At 45.6% G+C, this 19,671-nt stretch overlaps 1 protein-coding gene and 1 long non-coding RNA gene across 3 annotated transcripts in view; both read right to left on the minus strand.

Annotated features, from left to right (window-relative positions):
• LOC116946253 (voltage-dependent T-type calcium channel subunit alpha-1H) overlaps window positions 1-19,375 on the minus strand; it is a 363,323-nt gene extending 343,948 nt beyond the window's left edge. Inside the window, exon 1 of one of the 2 annotated variants that reach the window (XM_076069824.1) lies at window positions 18,785-19,375. In XM_076069824.1, coding sequence (XP_075925939.1) covers window positions 18,785-18,815 — 31 coding nt within the window. In that variant the 5' untranslated portion in view covers window positions 18,816-19,375. The remainder of the gene's footprint in view (window positions 1-18,784) is intronic. The other variant, XM_076069825.1, reaches the window with a different exon arrangement.
• LOC142929170 (uncharacterized) lies at window positions 15,117-16,898 on the minus strand. The gene is made up of 2 exons (XR_012945380.1): window positions 16,675-16,898; window positions 15,117-15,363 (listed from the first exon to the last, which is right to left on the minus strand). It is a non-coding gene; the product is annotated as an uncharacterized LOC142929170 (long non-coding RNA).
• Window positions 19,376-19,671: the final 296 nt, after the last annotated feature.

The raw sequence follows: 19,671 nt of genomic DNA on the forward strand, positions 1-19,671 counted from the left end.
TAATCAACTGCCACATTAACACACACACGCACAGAAGCGCACATGCATAAATATAGTCGTGCATATTTTTACAAAGACCCCCTGGTGTATCCTTCACGGGCTGGTTGGGGCAAGTCAGCGAGCACCTATAAAGGCTAACGTGGTGCATGAGGAGGGATGGTGGTGGTGGTGGTAGTGGTGGTGAGGCCCGGCCGCCTTTTTCTCCCCGCAGCTGATGTTTCCGCACAAACTACCCACGCCCACAGCAGCCATCACGGCCATTCGTCACCAACCAAGGGTGCTTGTTGTGCCAGGCCAGGTGCACTTGCTGGCCACGTGGGTGCATCAAATGCTCAGGTGTTATCGATCCACAAATTTAAACGACTGGTCGACTGCATCACCTGCGCTCCCCACTGGGATTCCTTACCGTCAGCCAGGTTTTGTAGGGAAGATGCAGGCCGTGCCAGAGCAGCTGCATAAGCCACGGTCATGAATCTCACCCACTTCCCCTCGGTATTAGGAGTAAGTAGGGAAGATGCCAACCCCAACTGCAAGCGGTGAACAAACGAAGTTGATGTTCTGAATCCAAGCTTTAGCCCGCCGTGATTAAATTAATAAATATGCACCTATAACAATTACATTTCCAATGCAATTTGATTTATGTAACGTGTAAATGCAGCAGCATATCAAGGAGACTGTCAAAAAAAGTAGGACACACGCATCATGAGGATACAACGCAAACATATAATTGTATATTTAAGTGTACAGTACTTCATAGATAGCAGACAGTCTTGTCAGGTTGAAGAGAAGACTTGACAAAGCTATTCGACTTGCCTGTCTAGACTGTATTTGTAAAGGGGTGGACCAATTCCTGAAATGATTAACGATGCAGCAAATTGATGGAAAAAAATATATAGATTATTCAGCACGCGTGAGCATAAGGTTCGGACAAATTACTTAAAGCAAAATAATTTCAAGCTTTTACCATGTCGCACGCCATTGCCTCTTTCTCGCAGAGAGAGAGAGCGACTCCGGGGAGAAGAGAACCACAGATAGAGGAGGAAGGCAGCCAGGCGGGTAAGCCAGTGCCAACAATTGCCCAAGCTCTGCAGTTTTCCATATGTTAGGGTGTTATCGGCCAATAGATGGGTTATTTATACGTGGGAGGAAACCGAAGCACTGGAAAAAACCCAAAAGTGCGAGGGGGCAACACGCTATCCCATAGACGGAACAAGTGGAGTCCACATTTTTGCTGTAATGCCTTCCCGTCGCAAGACAGGGTATGGCACGATATGCAAATTAAAGACTAACGCTACATTTAGGCTGTACGGAAACAGGAATAAGACACGAAACAACTACAAACAAAATTATTCAAATGAGATCGTAATGACCTGCGGGTGAATACTTTGACATGGCTGCTGAGTTGGGGTCAAAAATAGTACGAGCAATACAAAAGTCTTGTCCAACAGATAGCGCGGGTTTTAATCAAGTCACGGTCCCGTGTCGTGACAATTCAAATTGCTTGTGGAGGCGGTTGGTTGGGGGGTGGAGGCGGATGGATCAAACGATGGACACGCTTTACATGGCACATTAATGTACCCTACCAAAGCGAGGATTGAAAGCCATTGCAGTGATTTCAAATGCGATTCTGTGAAGGAATCTTCCAGGGCCACTCATTGACACTGATGTTTACACCACTTGCTGTGAGAGTTCTGAAATGTTGAATCTCATGATCGTCTGATGTCATTGATGCTACTACTTCCTTTATTCTGCTGGATTCTGCAGCTGTTGCCAAAACGACACTAGACCTCCTAGGGTTGCTCTTAGTCTCAACACCACCACTGTCGCCATCTGCCCCGAGGTTTTCATCTGGGTTACTGTCCTCTGGGTGCCACTAAAATGCCTGTGCCGGTAAGTTGCCCTCACCCACTCTACGCGTTCCCACCTTTTGGGTTCCACTGCATTACATCAAATTGTGATTTTAAACTTTCAAAGGTGCTTAGCTGATCCCTGTCAGTCAGAAAACTAGTTTTGCATTTCGTTCAAAGACCACACTTTGGGTTGCACGTAAGATGCACGTCTTGGATTCTGAGAAAAACAGGATAATGCCACAGTTTTATCGTTGCTTTTACTGCGGTCAATGCTCTATTATTATTATTTTTTAATTCCATGCAATCGAAAATCAGGTAAGAAGTGCAAGAATGAATGGAGAAAAACAAAATCCCAGGTGCCGAATTCAGATTTTTAACGCAGAAAAGAGACGCGGTGCAGCACCGGAGCCCGTCTCCGGCTGCGAGGAGAGCCGACGTGCTTCTCGGTGTTCGGAGAATGACACGCACACAAATCCAGCACGTGCCTGCAGTGTTGTGAAGCGAGTTCAATAGGACAGCAGCAGCAGGTACCAACAAAGCTGCAACGTCGGTTTGTTTTATCCGCTGGTGTTCTGCTTGAATGCATCATAGGAACAAAAAAGGATCCACTGCAAAAAGAACATGCGTGGAAAATATATATATAAATTATAAAATGACGGCATATGTCAAGGGCATGACTGCTTCTAGCAGAAAGTTGGAGGGCACAGTTAGGCATCTTGGTGTGCGTTGGGGGCATGACGGCTACAGGAGGCAGGGAGTGCAAGTGGCTGGGTGCAAGTGGATATGCACCACCCACGCACTCATGGGTGGTCGGCAGATCGTGCACGCTTTGACGAGTGTACAGCTATGATGCTAGGGGGGGGGAGGGTTGGTGGACCATGTGGAGATGAAGCCACATATAATTGGGCATACCCTGCGGGGTAGTGAGTGATGCCTTCTACCAAAGTGGCATTACAGCAAGTAGGTTCCCGACAGGTTCCCCGTGTAGGTAGGATTGGTTTTCTTGTACATATGGGTTCTCTCTGGGTACTCTTCCTTTGAATTGAAAGCGAAATTCTGAAGAAAATCGGATAAACACCCCCAGGCCTTCTGGAGTAAACATGAAGTTATTACGTACTGAAAAAACGAATTATATACGTTATATTCTTAGCTCTTTCGGTAAAGTCACGTTGACTTTACCGAAAGAGCTAAGAATATGAATTACTGCAGTCACGAAAGCTTTAAATCAACATTTATATACGTTATAATGCATTTATGTGCTCGTAAACGCTGGTGCTCATATACACATTCCAATGACAGGGGCCAGTCTATATTTGGGACAACTAAAGTTGATAGTCCAACAAAAGTTCGAATTTTATTCACACTCAAGGGATGATGGGCCCGGTTTAAATCCCATACAGGATTTGATCTAGAAACCTTCAGAACGGTAGTCAAGTGCTCGAACCACTGCACCGCTCAGATCTATATATGCATATTCATTATATATGTACACAAAATGTAGATTTTCTTCCAAGTACAATTAAGGTTTTGATTAACAAAGCACACAGTGCAGATAAAAGTCTAATGAAATGAACGGATTGAGGCAGCACAGTACGGTTTATCGCGCATTATGCATTCACGATTGCTGCGATATAACTACGGGGAGAGGAGACTCGCCCATGCATGTGCAGATTTTGCGTGACTGTTATTAAACGGTGAACACGCGGGCTTTGATGCCGGGAACACGATATTCCCAAACCTCGAGAAAACAATGGTGACGTGTGGGGGGTGGGGGGGAGTCTTTCATGTCCACTTGTAGCATTGCTTGATATAACCTGCCTGGACAGAAGACACTTAGGAAGACACACTCATTGAATTGTTCGACTGTATACAAACTATTCAATAATTAACATACAGAAAACTATGCTGTTCAAACTATGTGTTATTACATTATGAACGCTTACAAACTAAATTTAGATTGAAATCTTTAGCGATAATTTTATTGTTTTATATTTATATTATTTCATTGCTTCCCTTCTACGTGACTTTACCGAAAGAACCAAGAATATGCTTAAAAACTAGTTGTTTTAAATCAGGTGAAGTAGTGACAGTGGTTATTATCAGATTGCACTGTGAACCTGGCGACCTGCGTTTGATTCCTGTGCATGGCTAACACCGGTGATAGCCGAACCAGTTATGGGCACCTCCCCTCCCTTCACCAACTCGGACAGACCAGGACGGTCAAGTTTGGTAAAAACAACTCCCACACGCCATAATGTGGGAGAGGACTTCACCCAGCAGTGGATTGACAAAGTGCTGTATATTATTTTGATTATTATTCCATACAATTACCTAATAACACAACGATTAAAGAACCTTGGCAGGTGAAATGCGTAAAGAAGACATTTTGTGGAGTAATACAATTGTTACCGCAAGTCTCAGATAACGTGATTAAGGCACCGCGTTATGCTAATTCATAGCTAATGCGATCTATTATCACTGCGTCAATGCCGCTTTATGTAATTACACGCGCACATTTTGTGCTTAATTGGAAAATTGATTTAAATCCGCAAAATAAATATACATCGATAATTAAGTTAAGACGGCGCATCAAAGCACTTGTTATAATTTTAAGCCCGAATTATTTGCCGCAGCGTCCATGTTCATAATTTAAAGAGCTCCAAATAAATTTACCTACGCACCAAATGCAAGATTCATCAGCGAACGAGAGAGCAAGCGAGCATACGGCAGTTCACCACGTGGGAGGCTTTCGCGACCAATATTATTCATAATGAAGGTTTTTGGGTTAGATCGCGTTATTTATAAATGTCTCGTAACCCTCCACCACCCGAGACAGCCAATTAATAAGGGAGTCACGTGAACAAAACGCCAATTAGTTACTACTTCAGCCCACCGGTGTGTTGGAGAGTGAATCCACAATATTTACAATTTGAGCACGACGTTTCGCCGGTAATTACATCCAGCATCATCGGGCGATTTATTCTCCAACACACCGATGGGCTGAATTAGTAACTAATTGGCGTTTCGTTTACATGACAAATCCCTTACTAATTGGCTGTGTCGGGTGGTGGAGGGTTACAAAACTTTATACTTTCGCGATCTAACCCAAACACCTTTATGATGAGCATATGGTAGTCCTCTTCTCCATCGATGACTACGATGCAAAATGGTGCAAATTCCATGTTACTTTGACAGGAACCGGTTACGCCACAGAACAACCACTGCTAACTTACCCAAAAGAATGCGATTCCTTTAAGAGACCAAGTCGACCCCTAAATACCCCCCCCCCACCCCCCCGAACGGGAATTTGAACTCGTAACCTTTTGAATGCAAGTCACTTGTAATATAAATCACAGTTCTCGGCTAGTTGAGCAAGTAAAATTTTACTGTACGATTGTAATGAAACTATAATTTTACGAATTTTGGTTTTAATCAATTAATAAATACTTGTAGAATAGGAAATGGACTGTTGGGGAAAGTGTGACAGACCTTTCCCCGGTACTCATTTTTAAGATGAGTCGATCTCGCGGAGGCCCAGGACGAATTCAAATATTTTCTGCCAATATTGGCCATGAACGGGAATCAAACTAAGGTCGCAGTGTTCGTAGCACAGTGGCATGCATAACTACACTACCATTCTCCATGTACACACGCGCGCGCACACACACAGTACATAACACAGGGCATGCGTGACAATTATAATCGTTTGCCGACAGCCTGTGTGCATTTTTTTTATTGCAGCTACAAAAAAAGTTTAAAGAATAATTTTCAACGAGCGTGTAATCCGAACACAGGTTTCGTTCTGTTAAGCGTGTCATACTTTTGCTCATATTGCAAGGAAACGGTTTGAGACGCCTCTGAACATTAACGCCACGTTTTCTTTATCTGCCAGCCGCAAAGAAAGCGACCGGCGCGGGCGGGTTTTTTTTTGTTTTGCGCTCATTCTGTCGGGAAGTGTTGCTAATCTGCCGCGGCGGAGTGGTTGGTAACACACTGCTTTTAAGACGGCCACCTGCCTCTGACCACCATCAACACGTCCAGTGCTTTCCGAACCAGTGCTAGTCCCCGCCACTCTCCTCGTCCCACATGCCCCCCCCCCGCCGCCCACCTTCCCCTCCACCAAAGCCGCAGTTCTCATGCAATGGTCCCGCAAACGCATTGGAATATCACTAGGGGTAGAATATTGCTTTCGGCACGTGTATCGGCACTTGTTTGCAAATGCATCGAGGATACAGTGAAATGCATCACGCAGAGATTGCAAGCGGATACATTTATTCGCGCGCTTATTTATTCATCTGCCGGTGTGGACGATGTGGCGAGAACACGAGACGCACGCTCGTAAGGTCCCCGTCTGGCAACAGCCAATTGCACTTAATAAAATAGGGATCACGTTGCGTGGATTCAGCACCAAACGAAGGTTGAATACCCACTCATGGCACAGGGCTGGCCATGGGGATGAGCGGCTGCTAAGCAGTCATCCGAGCCGACGAACACTGTGACGATAAAACTTTAATACAAATGTGCTACTTTTTTTACGAGGTGAGAACTTAATATTTTAGCACCAGAGAGACCCCTTGGGATCTTTTTTTTTCTATCGGACAGAGTAATCACAGAGTCCAGGACATTTAGCCTCGGGTCCTCCATCAGAGCCAGGGACATCTGCTTTACACGTCTCGAAGTTGATGGCATCACCTATCACCTCGCTTGCTCCTCCGTGCCCCGCGGGCAAACGATGCTCCGAATGCTGACGCTGCAGCACCGATGCATTATTAATCCTAGCATGGAGCCAGCCGATTGTCGCACAAACGCCGGTCTCCACCACGGCACCATCCATCCAACCTTCCCCTCTCTACCCCCACCCAACCCCATGCTGTCCACTTCACCCAACATGAAATTCCCACGTGCATCCTCAAATCGCCTGTGCAGTTCTCCGTGACATTATCCGTTTTTGGAGTGGATTTCTTGAAAGTCAAGGTGGCCCGCTGCAGCGCGTGCGAGTTTGTGGCAAAGCGGTGGTGCGGTGGTTCGGCTCCTGTGCTACAAAATCAGCCACCCAAGGTTTGATTCCTTTCCACAGCTACAACGCCGATGGGAAGCGACGTCTGAACCGGTCTTGTGTCTCCCCTAGATTGGCGCACCTTTGAATAACTTCAGTACTCGGTTCGGTGCACGAACATCATGGTGTTGGCTACACCAACCCTTTTAGTGTGCATGTGCATCTTTGGCAGGTGCCCCTCAGACGAACGATCGCCTCCACACTTTTAGAATGTTACGTGGAAATTCAGCAACACTCAAATAAACGGGTGGCTTTCCGCAGATCACTTCCTGCACTCGGTCTGCATTTTTTTTTTTACAGAAACAACGAGACTGCAAGGCAGTCTCCGGTTTACGACGGTCCGATGTATGAAAATATCCACATTTTACGACGTTTATAAAATGCCACCATGGATCGATCAATTACTCATCTTCCGACACGACTTGTGACACATTTGAGCAGAGCCGGTCGGATTTACGATTGCGTGGGGCTTTTGTTATTCTCAAGTGTTCGTGGATGATGTTATACCTCTTAAACCCCGTTACACATTTAAGGAAAGGGGAAGATAAAACAAACACATCAACAAGTGATGTTTCTACTGTCTATGGGAAAATATGGGCCCGATTTACGACGGGGTTTCCAGAAACGCCTTGTGTTGTAAAAGCGGGGACCCTCCTGGATACGCATCAGCGACGAGAAGAGCAATCGTCGTCATCATCTGGAACAGCAATATCCATTTATCATCTGTGGCATTCATTTATCATAATCATCTCACTTACATTTTTCAAAACCATCAGATTTTTTTTGTCGTCATATCAACTTTCAGTGTTATAGAAAGTTGAGAGCCGAAAACGTTTGCGCAAAGATGCAGGGGATAAAAAAACGTGTGGAACGTAATCTGTGGAGTGGGCCGCCAATGTTATCATGTCCCCTAAACATGCCCCCCCCCCCCCCCCACACACACACTGCAAACCCAGCTTTACATTGAGTTCCGCGGCACTTAATAACAAGCTTGGAGTAGAGTGCAGTGGTGCGATCAGCACACCTCACCTGCGATCCCAGAAACACAGGTGCCATTCCATTTTTTTGGCCACTTTATAGTCGAAACTGGCGTGGGCCTCAACTAGATCAACTTAACCTGAAATCAGTACTCAGCGTTCCAGTGGTGCGGTCATTTGAAGCCCTGCACGTGTGATGTTGTGAGTGCTCGATAACAGCATTTACCTCCATGGCCCGCGGCTAAAACAGGAGACCTTTGTGTTTTTTCCATGCACGTTATTAATATTTTAATTAAAATTTACAACAATGTTATCTAGGCTTTTTTTGTTTTATTATTTCATTAACTTCATGCAAACCTTGCATGGCTAATGTAATCGTGGTTAACGCTAAAGCCCAGCAAGCTACCATCTGGAAGTAGGCTATACGAAATGTTCACACTGTGAATGTCGCTCTGACTTTTAAAATCCAATGTGCCCTCAAAGACAGCTTACAAGGGCGCAAAGCAGTCCTTGGGGGCGAGGGGACCTTTCCACCTTCACAAGCCACCGCCTAACATCATCACGAAGCCGTTAACGTTCCAACAGATGAGAAACATTTGTTGTAATGATTGCATGACAATGACCTGCCAAAATTTACGCACAGTTTTTTTTTTATATATTGTAATTCAGACGTAGTCGGTTCTAACCTCGTTGGTGGCATTTGAAACAATTATCCAGGTTCCTCAAATCCCCACCCAGCAGTATACAATGGGCGTGACACCACAGTTACTAGATCAGACAGGTCCGTGTGTGTTGGGGTAAAGTGTGTCTACAGAGCGTGGAAGAGTAGGCCAAAACCCCTCTAAGAAGAATGCTTGAGAGCTCCCGTTAGTAGAGCCCCTTCCACCAACATGAAAATAAGAAAGCAATTTCAGGGATGCACCTTTACCTTGTATATGTTTTTATTCTGAAGCAAATAGATGTGCGTTTACCTCGGCCAATTTCACAATCTCGAGGCTAATTTTAGTCTGAATATCAGCCTCGGGAAGTCTGACCAATTTCTCTATTCAGTGGCTGTGTGTGAAGGACCTGGAGTGCCAAGATAAACCCCGTGTTTAATGGTAACGACCCGTTTTAGTTTTGGATAGAGCACCCTTGATAACCTGGGCACCCGAGCGCTCTACATTTTATCGCCACATTGGAAAGGGGCACCCCCAGTGGCAGCCGTCCCTATGTGCACAAGGTGACTGCAGCATCTGGCCTTCAAGCGGAATTAGCATGCCAGTAGCGGAGAATTATTTTCCCCTTTAATCCCTATTCAATAACTTGTGGGAAAGTTATTTTTTTTCTTTCAAATTTGGCAAATGTGGACTCCAAGCCCGGCATAGTAGCCTCCTCATTTCGAATGACTACAAGGGACACACAGTCTATTCTGCTATATAAACGTGTAGTTTTCATGAAGCGAATTGGATTTAACGCGATTAAGTGCACATAACGAGGTCGCGCAAGTAGGAATAAGCGGTCGTACCCCGCCTCGGCGTAGGATCGCGCAAGGCGGGATGCTGCTGGATACTTCTCGATGCTACCCACGCCCCTCGGTCTTTGTTCATCCTGCGAACGCGCATGGCACGTGTTATCGCCGACGATGCTTCACCCTACTTTATATATTTATCATAACGCGATATTCCCCATAACACGGTGTTCTTCAGTAACGCAACTACTGTCGCGTTATAGGAGAACAGAATGGATTTACCATCGACTGTGGAGCAGGCGGTGTGTATCCCCCCCCCCCCCCCCCCCCCATTATGGTTGTTATACACCTCAGCATGAAGCAAGGGTGGCCGCCGAGCTTCAACCACGAACCTCTGCAACAAGCAGCGAACGTTCCATCGCGGGGGCGTGGTCTCACGCCAACACCCTGGAGGTCAATGTCCATGTTGACCCTCTTAGGGTGGTGAGACGTTAACTACCTCGCTGGTCTACATGAGGTCACCGGGCTCGATCTCGACCCTGGTACCTATGTATTTGGAATTTGCGTCTAGCTCCCTGTGATCGTGTGGATTTTTCTCTGGGTCCTCCAGTTTTCCCCCCTCTTCACTTTGAATCAACGTCACGCGTTTAGATTATTTGGCTGCTATACATTTCCACATACTCCACTTTGTTGAGCTATCGTTTTTGTGACCAGGTCGCTTCTGAAAAAGAGCTATATAGCTCAGTGGGACTTACCTGGTAAAATTAAAATAGTTTAGTTTTAAATCTGTGTTACAACATTGTACAATGTGCGACTAAATTTTGATTTAAAGCTTTCGTGACTGCAGTAATTCATATTCTTGGTTCTTTCGGTAAAGTCACGTTGAAGGGAAACAACAAAATAATAATATATATATAAACAATTAAATTCTCACGACGTTTCGACTGTAACATAAACAGTCGAATCGTCATGAGAATTGTATTGTTTTATATATATATTATTATTTTGTTGTTTCCCTTCAACGTGACTTTACGGAAAGAACCAAGAATAGAATGTGTGACTAATTGACTAAAATTGTATCGAGTGGTGGTGGTTATGATCACGATTTTGCTACTGCTAATGATGCTGCGTCTGCTGCTAATAATGATGACAGACACTTAATTCTATACTCATGCAATTATTGACCACGCATGCACACATAATTACAGTCTCACATCGGCACAGATGCACACTAATTGGCTCACCTCGCATGCACACAGTGGAGCGCATACGATCAAAATCACAGAGCACCAACACACACACAAATATAAATCTCACCTATGTAGTCTACATAGGACGTTGAGGCATGTTCCGATTGCAAGCACCTATGTTTGTTTGCACGGCACATGAGGGGGTGGGTAGCCACGTTTACCTCCCCATAGTCTAAGTTTACACCAATAATCAGGTAGTCATGAGGCTGAGTTAACCTAGGGGAGGCCGAGCACCAGTCCGGATAATCGTCACCGAGGTTTATTGCGAGAGGGAATCGAACTTGGGTCACTGGTTTAGTAGTGCAGTGGGTTAACCACGACACCACTCCTCCCCAAAACACGGGTACACACACTTGATACAAAAACAATGCAGTACTAAAGTATTGTGTTCTTTTTTCAATACATGCACAAGAGCCAGGACATTGATGCAAACCGAATTATACAAATCAAAGAGTTTGTCTTCAGTATTTATTTGAAAGCTTGAATACATACTCATTGCATCAAAAGCCCTGTGTGGTCATTTAGGCCAATTTGTAACTGAATAGCTCTTAAATGCTCCTAAATTGCGCACTTTTTCGCTAGGGAATGCTGTAAAGTGGACACAGGTTCAATTCCTGACCATGTACATCGTCGGTGGCAATTCTTATTCGAGTCTGGCATATGCCTCATCGAGGTAAACTTGCCCCGACAGCCTGCATGTTGTACTTGCCGTGGTCTTTCAAAGGCCTGCTTAATAAGCAGAGATGTCATTAATAATAGGTCCTCGCTAATTGGCCACAGCGGCAAGAAGCTGCCAGCACGTGTAGCGGTAATTAGTTCAGTTCTTGAGGACGCTCCCAAGACTTGGAGATGAATGGTCAAAAAATGGTTCCTGGAGCAGCACAGTAAATGAAACGTCAGACTTCGTGCTTAGGGGTCGTCCATTAATGGCGTCACGTGATTTGATGATTTTTACCCCTCCCCCCCCTCGGCACAAAAAGTCAGACCCCACCTAAAATATGACGTCACAAAGCTTTGCCCCTCCCCCAAAAATATATATAAAACATGCTTCAAATCGCTTTAAACTATTGTCATTGTAGTTGCGTATTTAATGTGGCGCTGCACTCTGATGTTGTAGGAGAACACATTTATTAAAAAGTATATTTAATTAAGTAGAACGTGTTGTCTATATTTATTTAAAGTTGCGCATTTTCATGTGACGTCACATTTATAAACCCCCCCCCCCTCGTCACAAATGTCTGACTCCCCTCCCCCCCCCCCAGGTGCGTGACATCATTTATGGACGGCCCTTTAACAATACACGGTACAATCCGAAAAAACACAATAAGATTCAGTCGATGTATACTGAAACCTACTACAATTTAAATAAAAAACTATAGCAATTGAGATATTCTCGATAATACATGTTATATTCATGTCCTGGGGCTTAAACAAAGTCTCCACGCATAAACCATTACGTTACAAGCTCATTACTTATTCATCAGTGCGAGTCTGCCATTCACTTCTCTGTAAAAGCAGACGTTGGCATAAGTGATGTCACGTGCACCACGAGAAATGAACAGATGGCAGGGTCCATGTGCTTGGCGAGATTCAGGATGTCATCCGTGCATCATGTTACGACTATTAATTAGGCAATGGGTCCTGTACCTAGCTGAAGGTTAGGATGTGGATTTTTTTGTCAATGAAAATGTCTAAGAGTCAGCGATCCAAGTTGTCTCCCTTGCCTGGGTTGCAGGAGGTGGTAGGTTCGATCCCAACCCTGACGCCTGTACATTTGGCGTTAACGTGGCCGTGCCTGGATTTGCGTGGATTTTCCTCCGGATCCTCCGGTCCCCCCGCGCCCCCCCCCGCCATCCACATTCAGAATCAACATCACACCTTTCGAGTATTTGTCTGCCGTAAATGTACACGCAGCGAGCCGCTTCGTCGAGCTATCGTTTGTGATGGCCTGGTCGCCTCTGAAAAGGCGCTACATAGCCCAGTCTGCCTTATCTGGTGAAGTAAAAAAAACGTGTTTATAGTTCAGGTAAAGCGAGTGGGAGAAATGTATTGCGCCAGGATCCAATATCGGTCTGGTTCCTCTTGTAGCGATTACATCATCACCATCATCATCAACTTCTTTTCATTTTGTTATCGAGTTTGTTCTACTTCAAAATATCCCATCAGTCATCGTCATACGTAGAAGCGACCGATCTGCAACTTGGCCAGTATGTCGTAGCCCGGCAAGAAGGCTGCCACTGTATCTTATTCTACCACGCCAGTTTTTCTTTGGACCCTGCAGTTCTCGCACTAACAAAGTAGGGGGTTTTTTGGGGGGGGGGGGGAAACTGGCCAAACATTTCAAGGCAGTAACTGTATGCGCCGGACGGTGTGGTTAGTGCACTGGACAATGATTACACCGCACAAGTGAGAAGAATAATGGCCATGTGGTTTGAGCTTTCTTCTCCAACAGACACACACACACGCGTCTTCTCCGGGTACTCCAGCAAACAAAACGACGCGGATTGGCTCAACACTCCAAGGCTCCATACTCTTTGGTTCTATTCGGTAAAGTCACGTAGGTAAAAAATAAAACAAAAATCACGACGTTGCGGCCACAAACACAAGTGGCCTTCATCAGGTGAAGGGGACCGTGCTGTCACGAAGACGGCGCTGTTTTATTTTTTACCTACGTGACTTTACCGAATAGAACCAAAGAGTATGGATCCTTGCAGTCACGATAGCTTCAAATCCAGAACTCCAAGGCCCTTTAATCGGTTACCCCCCACTCCCCCCCACCACGATATTTGCAGGAAGTGATCCATGTAAAGTTCTCCAACAAGATTCGCGGAAATCTTAGGATCGCCTTCTCGGTGCCTCTTGGCGTCATCGGTTCTGCCAGCGCAGCTCCCCAGACTGTGGAACGCTTTCGTCGTTGGTAACCAGGCGATCAAGAGTCGCTGGAGTTATTTAAATCTGTCTTGAAACTTCATCCGCTTTACTCCCCCCCCCCCCCCTAGTTCGTCTGCGACCAGGTCGCTTCTGGAAAGAAGAGGTATATAGCTCGGTGGGACTTACCTGGTGAAATTAAAATAGTTTAGTTATAGACCTGTGTTACAACATTGTACAATGTGTGATTAATTAATTTTATAGAGTGGTGGTGGTTTTGATGATTTTGCTACTGCTAATGATGCCGCGTCTTCTGCTAACGATGATGACCGGCACTTAAATTCTATACTCATGCAATTGTTAACCACGCATGCACGCACAATTGCAGTCTCACATCGGCATAGATGCACACTAATTGGCTCACAGTGGAACATACTATAAAAATCGCAGAGCATCAACACAAATTATTACACACACACACGCAACTCTCCTCCAATTCCACGCGTCAAAAACTCCCAATAGCTTTGCATCTTCCAGACACACGTCACATCGACGCCAGATGTAGATCTTAGTTTTGAATTTCCTCAATTTGCCACCGACGTGTTTTGTTAGAACTTATTTGATAATAAAAACAAAAACGTTCAAGTCATGAAACAACCGATCACATGCGCGTCTGTACGTGCATAGCATTGCCTTGTAGAGGGGAGTAATGGCACAGTGGTTAGGGCACCAGCCTCCTAGACCAGTGACTCGACTTCAGATTCCCCGCGAGTAATCTCTGAACCGGTCCTGGGCACCTCCACAAACACGCACGGACCAGCGTGGTGAAATATGGACTAACCCCCATGACGGACATGGCGTTGGGGAGGACTTTGTGCAGCATTGGACTGGCAAAGGCGCTGAAAATAACTCGTGATAATCGTATACGGTTAATAATTGAAACGTATTCGTTGTTTATAGCAGGCCTTCCTAACAACATGCTTACGCTTCAAATACAGTCTGTTTCCTTTGGCATTTTTGAATGGAGCGGACACGCAAATAATGCACTCGTTCCTTAAACAAATCCATAAATGGTAATGATGCTCATATACTCCATGAACCGATTCAAGCCTGCATGGACATGATGTGGCACATGTCCTCATTAGAAATCCACATCACCCCTAATGCATTTCTCACAATGTGACAACAAAGTCTCGTGTACTATTTTTAAGTCATGCAGAATAGGCAATGGAGAAGATTCTTAGCTTCAGAGAATCGCATAAATGCACGTGGCCAGTTGGCTCAGAAGCATAACACAATTACAGAGCCACTGAGTTGGCACTGCTAAGATTCAGGGTTCGAGTCCAGGTCTTGGCCACTTGCGATTCAACTTGTCTTTCAAAGTGCAGTGAGGTGACGGCCTCAGCCCAGTGAAGAACCATTTATCACCGAATTGACCACTCATTTCAATAAAATTCTTCATCTCAAAATCAATACATCAAAATCGTGCGTGTAAACCATGATTATTTATGAGATGCGACTATTGACATAACTTTATTAAGGTGACAGAGCAAACAGACCCTATGAGAAGACCGGCATTACAATTCGTGAATCTAATTGCGACTCCACGGGGTGACACTTCATCATGCCTGCCAATCACCAACAAAATGCACAAAGAACATCAAATCCAATTTGGTTATCGATTTAATTTGCACATTCCAGCTCTCGGCAGTCTTGGATGGAATTAATGCTCTCCGCAGGGCATACAAAGGGGTAGGCTTATCATGTGATACAGAGACTCTTTTTGGAAGGGACTATTCCAGGAGCTCTGATGTAATCGTCTTTGACCGCTCTGACGCACAGTAGTGCACTGCCAGCTGCGAGCGCTCCGAAACGTAATTATGCCTCTCACGACCTCCATACGACATCACAACTGCGGAGAAACAAATAAAAAAAAAACAAATCGTTAATTAAATGATAACGTGGTGTCTGAATAAATAAAAGCACTCTGCATGAAAAATAAAACTCTTACAAAAAAAAAACATTCAAATGACTTCCATTTAAATGTATAGATAAAAAATTTAGGGCTTCCGCAGATTTCTACCCTGTGCTCGCAGAAAGCTCTTGTTAACAAAAAGTGCACACTTTGTCCTGATGCAATTCCTGATCATTATTCGTGACCCTCAGTGCCCCAGTCTTAATTAAGCGAAATCTATGTGTGCTTTTAAGCACCGGACTAAATGGGGAGAATATTCTTGTCCGGTGTGAAATTACCAAAGTGGCGGGTTTATGGGTATCTTTCCTAATGTGCTTATTACGATTGTTGGGCTTGTGAAACATTAAATGTAATATGGTATATCATAACTAAATATCAGTTTAAACACGTACAATTTCGCGCGTTATCCATGAGGTTTTTTGCGTGGTGAGATCGCATAAATATAAATTCTGCCCGTCGACTGATGAGGTTGGTTCTAATTACCGGCGAAACGTCGCAATCTAATTGTAAATGTTGTGGATTTACTCTCCAACACCACCAGTGTGCTGAACTAATAACGAATTGCCATGTATATTCTTAGCTCTTTCGGTAAAATCACGTTGAAGGGAAACAATAAAATAGTAAATATATATAATAAATATATAAACAATATATTTTATTGTTTCCCTTCAACGTGTCTTTACCGAAAGAGCTAAGAATATGAATTACTGCAGTCACGAAAGCTTTAAATCAGAATTGCCATGTGTTTTTTTTTTACGTGACAAACCTCACTAATTAGCTGAATCAGGTGGTGGCGGGTTTAACAACACGTTTATATTTACGCGACCCAACCCAAAAAAAACGTCCAGTTATACATAAATATATTCGTGCAGTGTGTGTGTGTGTCACGTGGCCTGAAGGTGCACATGGCCTGGCACAAGCGTCATGACACTTAGTGGCGAATGGCGGTTGTTGTTGCGTGTGTGACAGAGATGTCGCAGTGGGTCATGGGGACGGCAGTAGTGCAGCGGTTAGCGCGCTGCACTACGAACCCGGCGACCCGAGTTCGATTCCCGCTGAGCCGGTTGTGGGTCTCGCCGAGGTCAACTCAATGAGGACCTCGTGCGGTCTGTAAACATCGCCACTCGTGAGACAAATGATGCTGCCCCCCCCCCCCCCCCCCCACCGCGTGCCGTGCTGGTCTTCATTTGGTGCTCGCTAACATCACTTGCCCCTACAGTTTGTTAAGGCTGTATGGGGGTTCTTTACCTTTGTCTTGCAGTGGGTCATGCACCGCACCACGATGCCATCCACCTGGGATTGATCGCTCACCACGGACAACATCAGCGGTGAGTGATAACTGAATTAATCCTGGACCTCCTCGAGGTCAGCTCAGTATAAAATACAAGTGGCATGCGGTGCATGAACACCGCCAGCTGGCCACATTACCTCCTCTCATGGCTTAATGCCCTCAATAGGTGCTCGCCAACAGCACTCGCCTCAGTCTTCACGTCTGCCAGCCAAAGAGAGGAGACGGAGCGTCGAAATCGTCGCTCGCGTGCAGCTGCTCCGTGCATCGTTACACCCGCAGCACCATGTGGGGTGGCGATGGCTTGACGATGACCCACGGAGACGGCGCGTGTTGATTGTACACACGCAGACCTCACCCACTTTGGTTCAACGTCTGGGCAGGCTTGCGCGTGCGTGCACGAGCTGCTCGGGGAACAAAATGTTCACTCGCTCACCGATGATTAATGCGGAGGTTTCCCTTCCCTCGACACGGCAGGGCAATTTCACACCGCCACCCTTCCCGGCAATAAGCGCGACAGCACGGACGGAAGAACGCCTACGAGGTCCTGCACCCAATGCGCACGACACTGCACCCGATGGCGTATGACACCCGGCTGCATTGAGAACCGTTTAAGATGTATCAATCGCCACCGATGTCAGCCTCAGCTGGGGATCACCCGCAGTCATTGGGTTCACAGCACAGTGTGCTAATCGCTGCGCCACCACTCCTTCCCCTGTTACTCATTAAGAGCGTCATTAGAGTGCCCCTAACTTGGCATGTATCAGTCGTTCCAGTCGTCATGATGATTTGGGGAATTATAATGCAGTGGTGGCGACAGCAACTTGGGTTAATGTGAGGACGGCGGCAAACAAATGGACACAGATGATGATGATACAGAGCCTTCTGTTCCGCCAGTGCTATTTTAGCTTGGGGTATACCAAACGCGTATGCTAATATTAGGAAAGTAACTGTATCTAACAAAGAAGAGTGATCAGTAATAATGCCCTTGTACAGTATTACAAAGGAGTCTCACCAGGTCTCGAGACTTTCAGGAGGGTTCTAGTTTGAAAGTTCCATTAATGAACGTTGTTGCTTCATGTGGGAGGAAACCAGGAGGCATCTGGGGAAATACCCAAGCATATACAAGGAACACTCACGGCTCTCCGTGGACAGAATCAATCCAGAGATCGATCAAACTCATTGGATCATCTATGCACTAAAACCCACCGCTGTCGAGCAATCTTCATGTCACATCGGAGCCAACATCCACAAACACCGACCGGGCACAACCTCGTTTACATTCGAGATCCGATGAGTGGCCAGCACAGGGAATTTTTATTATTTTGTGTTCGACTACAGCGAGTTACCTTACGTTTGGGCAATACAAGGTTTTACTTAATGGTCAATGCGAGACCATTTTAGATATATACCACTACCTTTACGGGATCGTCGCCGCTACCCGTTGGAGCAATTCCAAGCCGATTGAATGGCAGAGCGATGCAACCCCGAGCTCTCCCCGGCTCTCAGTCACTCTTCATCATCACCATCGGTCATGGTCTATCCACTGCTAGATGAAGGCCTTCCCAAGCGTGCCACCCACCTCCTCGCCATCCTCCTGAGATGTATTAAACTCATCTCGCACCGGCATATGAACGGATTACGCTCACTTGATCCAATTACTCAGCGCCAGGGACATACTTTGCTATCTCACGCTGTTTATGCCGCTAACCTATTTCTACTCGTACTTCGCCATGTAGTGTGCCGTTTAAATTCGCTCATATGCGTCTTTGCGGTCGGATGTGGCACAACACTGTACACGTGTACCGTGTGCTTCTCGTGCAAGTTTTGCTTTATGCACACCCTTGTTTGGAACGCATCTACTACAACCACCGCATAAAGCGAAGTAAACCTGGACAGGGTTCAGACTCATCACTCACCCCACGACCGATCACCCCACCATCGCTCACCGCCCTTACAATCAAATTAGGGTCGTGGTAGCCCCAGCACACGGCTTCACTAGCCTAGCAACTCACTCCACATCTTCCCCGCCACCGAATCGACAGGGTCAAAAAGTGTGCAGCAGCTCACCGTGCTTCTTGCTGCTCCTCAACCTTTGCATCCAGGACCTTGACCGGGGCCTCACCAATGCCCGGTCTCCAATGGCTGAATTGCTCACTCCTGGTTCTTGGGAGTCCTGACATCACACTCTCGGGTCTCCGATCCGGCGTAGTGCCTCTCACACCGAGGCATCAGGAATTTGTTCTATTTCCAGGCCTACTCGTGTGTAAGGTTGCCACTGGTGCAGTCTGAGAATTGGCATACGCTGTTTTTGGGTGGCAGGAATTCACTTGCAACGAGATCTGGTGCTGGTATAGTGTTGAACTTTACCGCAGTAAACTGGATAGTTTTTTTTTATTATACTGAGGCCTAGGCTGACTGAGAAATATGTTTGTGTTCGGTCACCTGAAAAGGTGGCAGCTCTTAATGATCACCAAGTCTGCTGCTGCTTCAGGTTATAGCTGCCTCATTGTTCTAAGTGGTTCCTTACATACAAACTCCGCAAGGGGCCTCAATCAGATGCAATGTAACGTACCGCATGCTTCGTTTGTCTATCCATTGGAAATACACGCTCACGCAAGCCTAACACCGAGAATCTAACGCAAATTTCATCTCTATATTGCTAAAGCATGCGCACACAGCTTAATTGCCATTCACCTTCAATTTACCCTTGTTAAAAGAAAACCCACCAAACATGCCACACTTTTTTTTTATCAGGCAACGCACCTGCTCTCCATCCTGATTCAATTGGTTCTTCCATACTCCAGCCTACCAAGTGTTATTATTATTATTTTACACTGGTATATCGGCTTTACAGTTTACTCCGCACATTCACCATAACTACATATATCTTTCTCCTCTTTACGTTTCACAATCTCCTTTGGGGTTAAATAACAATACTAATAATATCAATAAAT

This window comes from Petromyzon marinus, chromosome 26 (genome assembly GCF_048934315.1).
Source record: "Petromyzon marinus isolate PM22_M1 ecotype Great Lakes invasive population chromosome 26, UKy_Petmar_22M1.pri1.0, whole genome shotgun sequence".
NCBI lineage: Eukaryota > Metazoa > Chordata > Hyperoartia > Petromyzontiformes > Petromyzontidae > Petromyzon > Petromyzon marinus.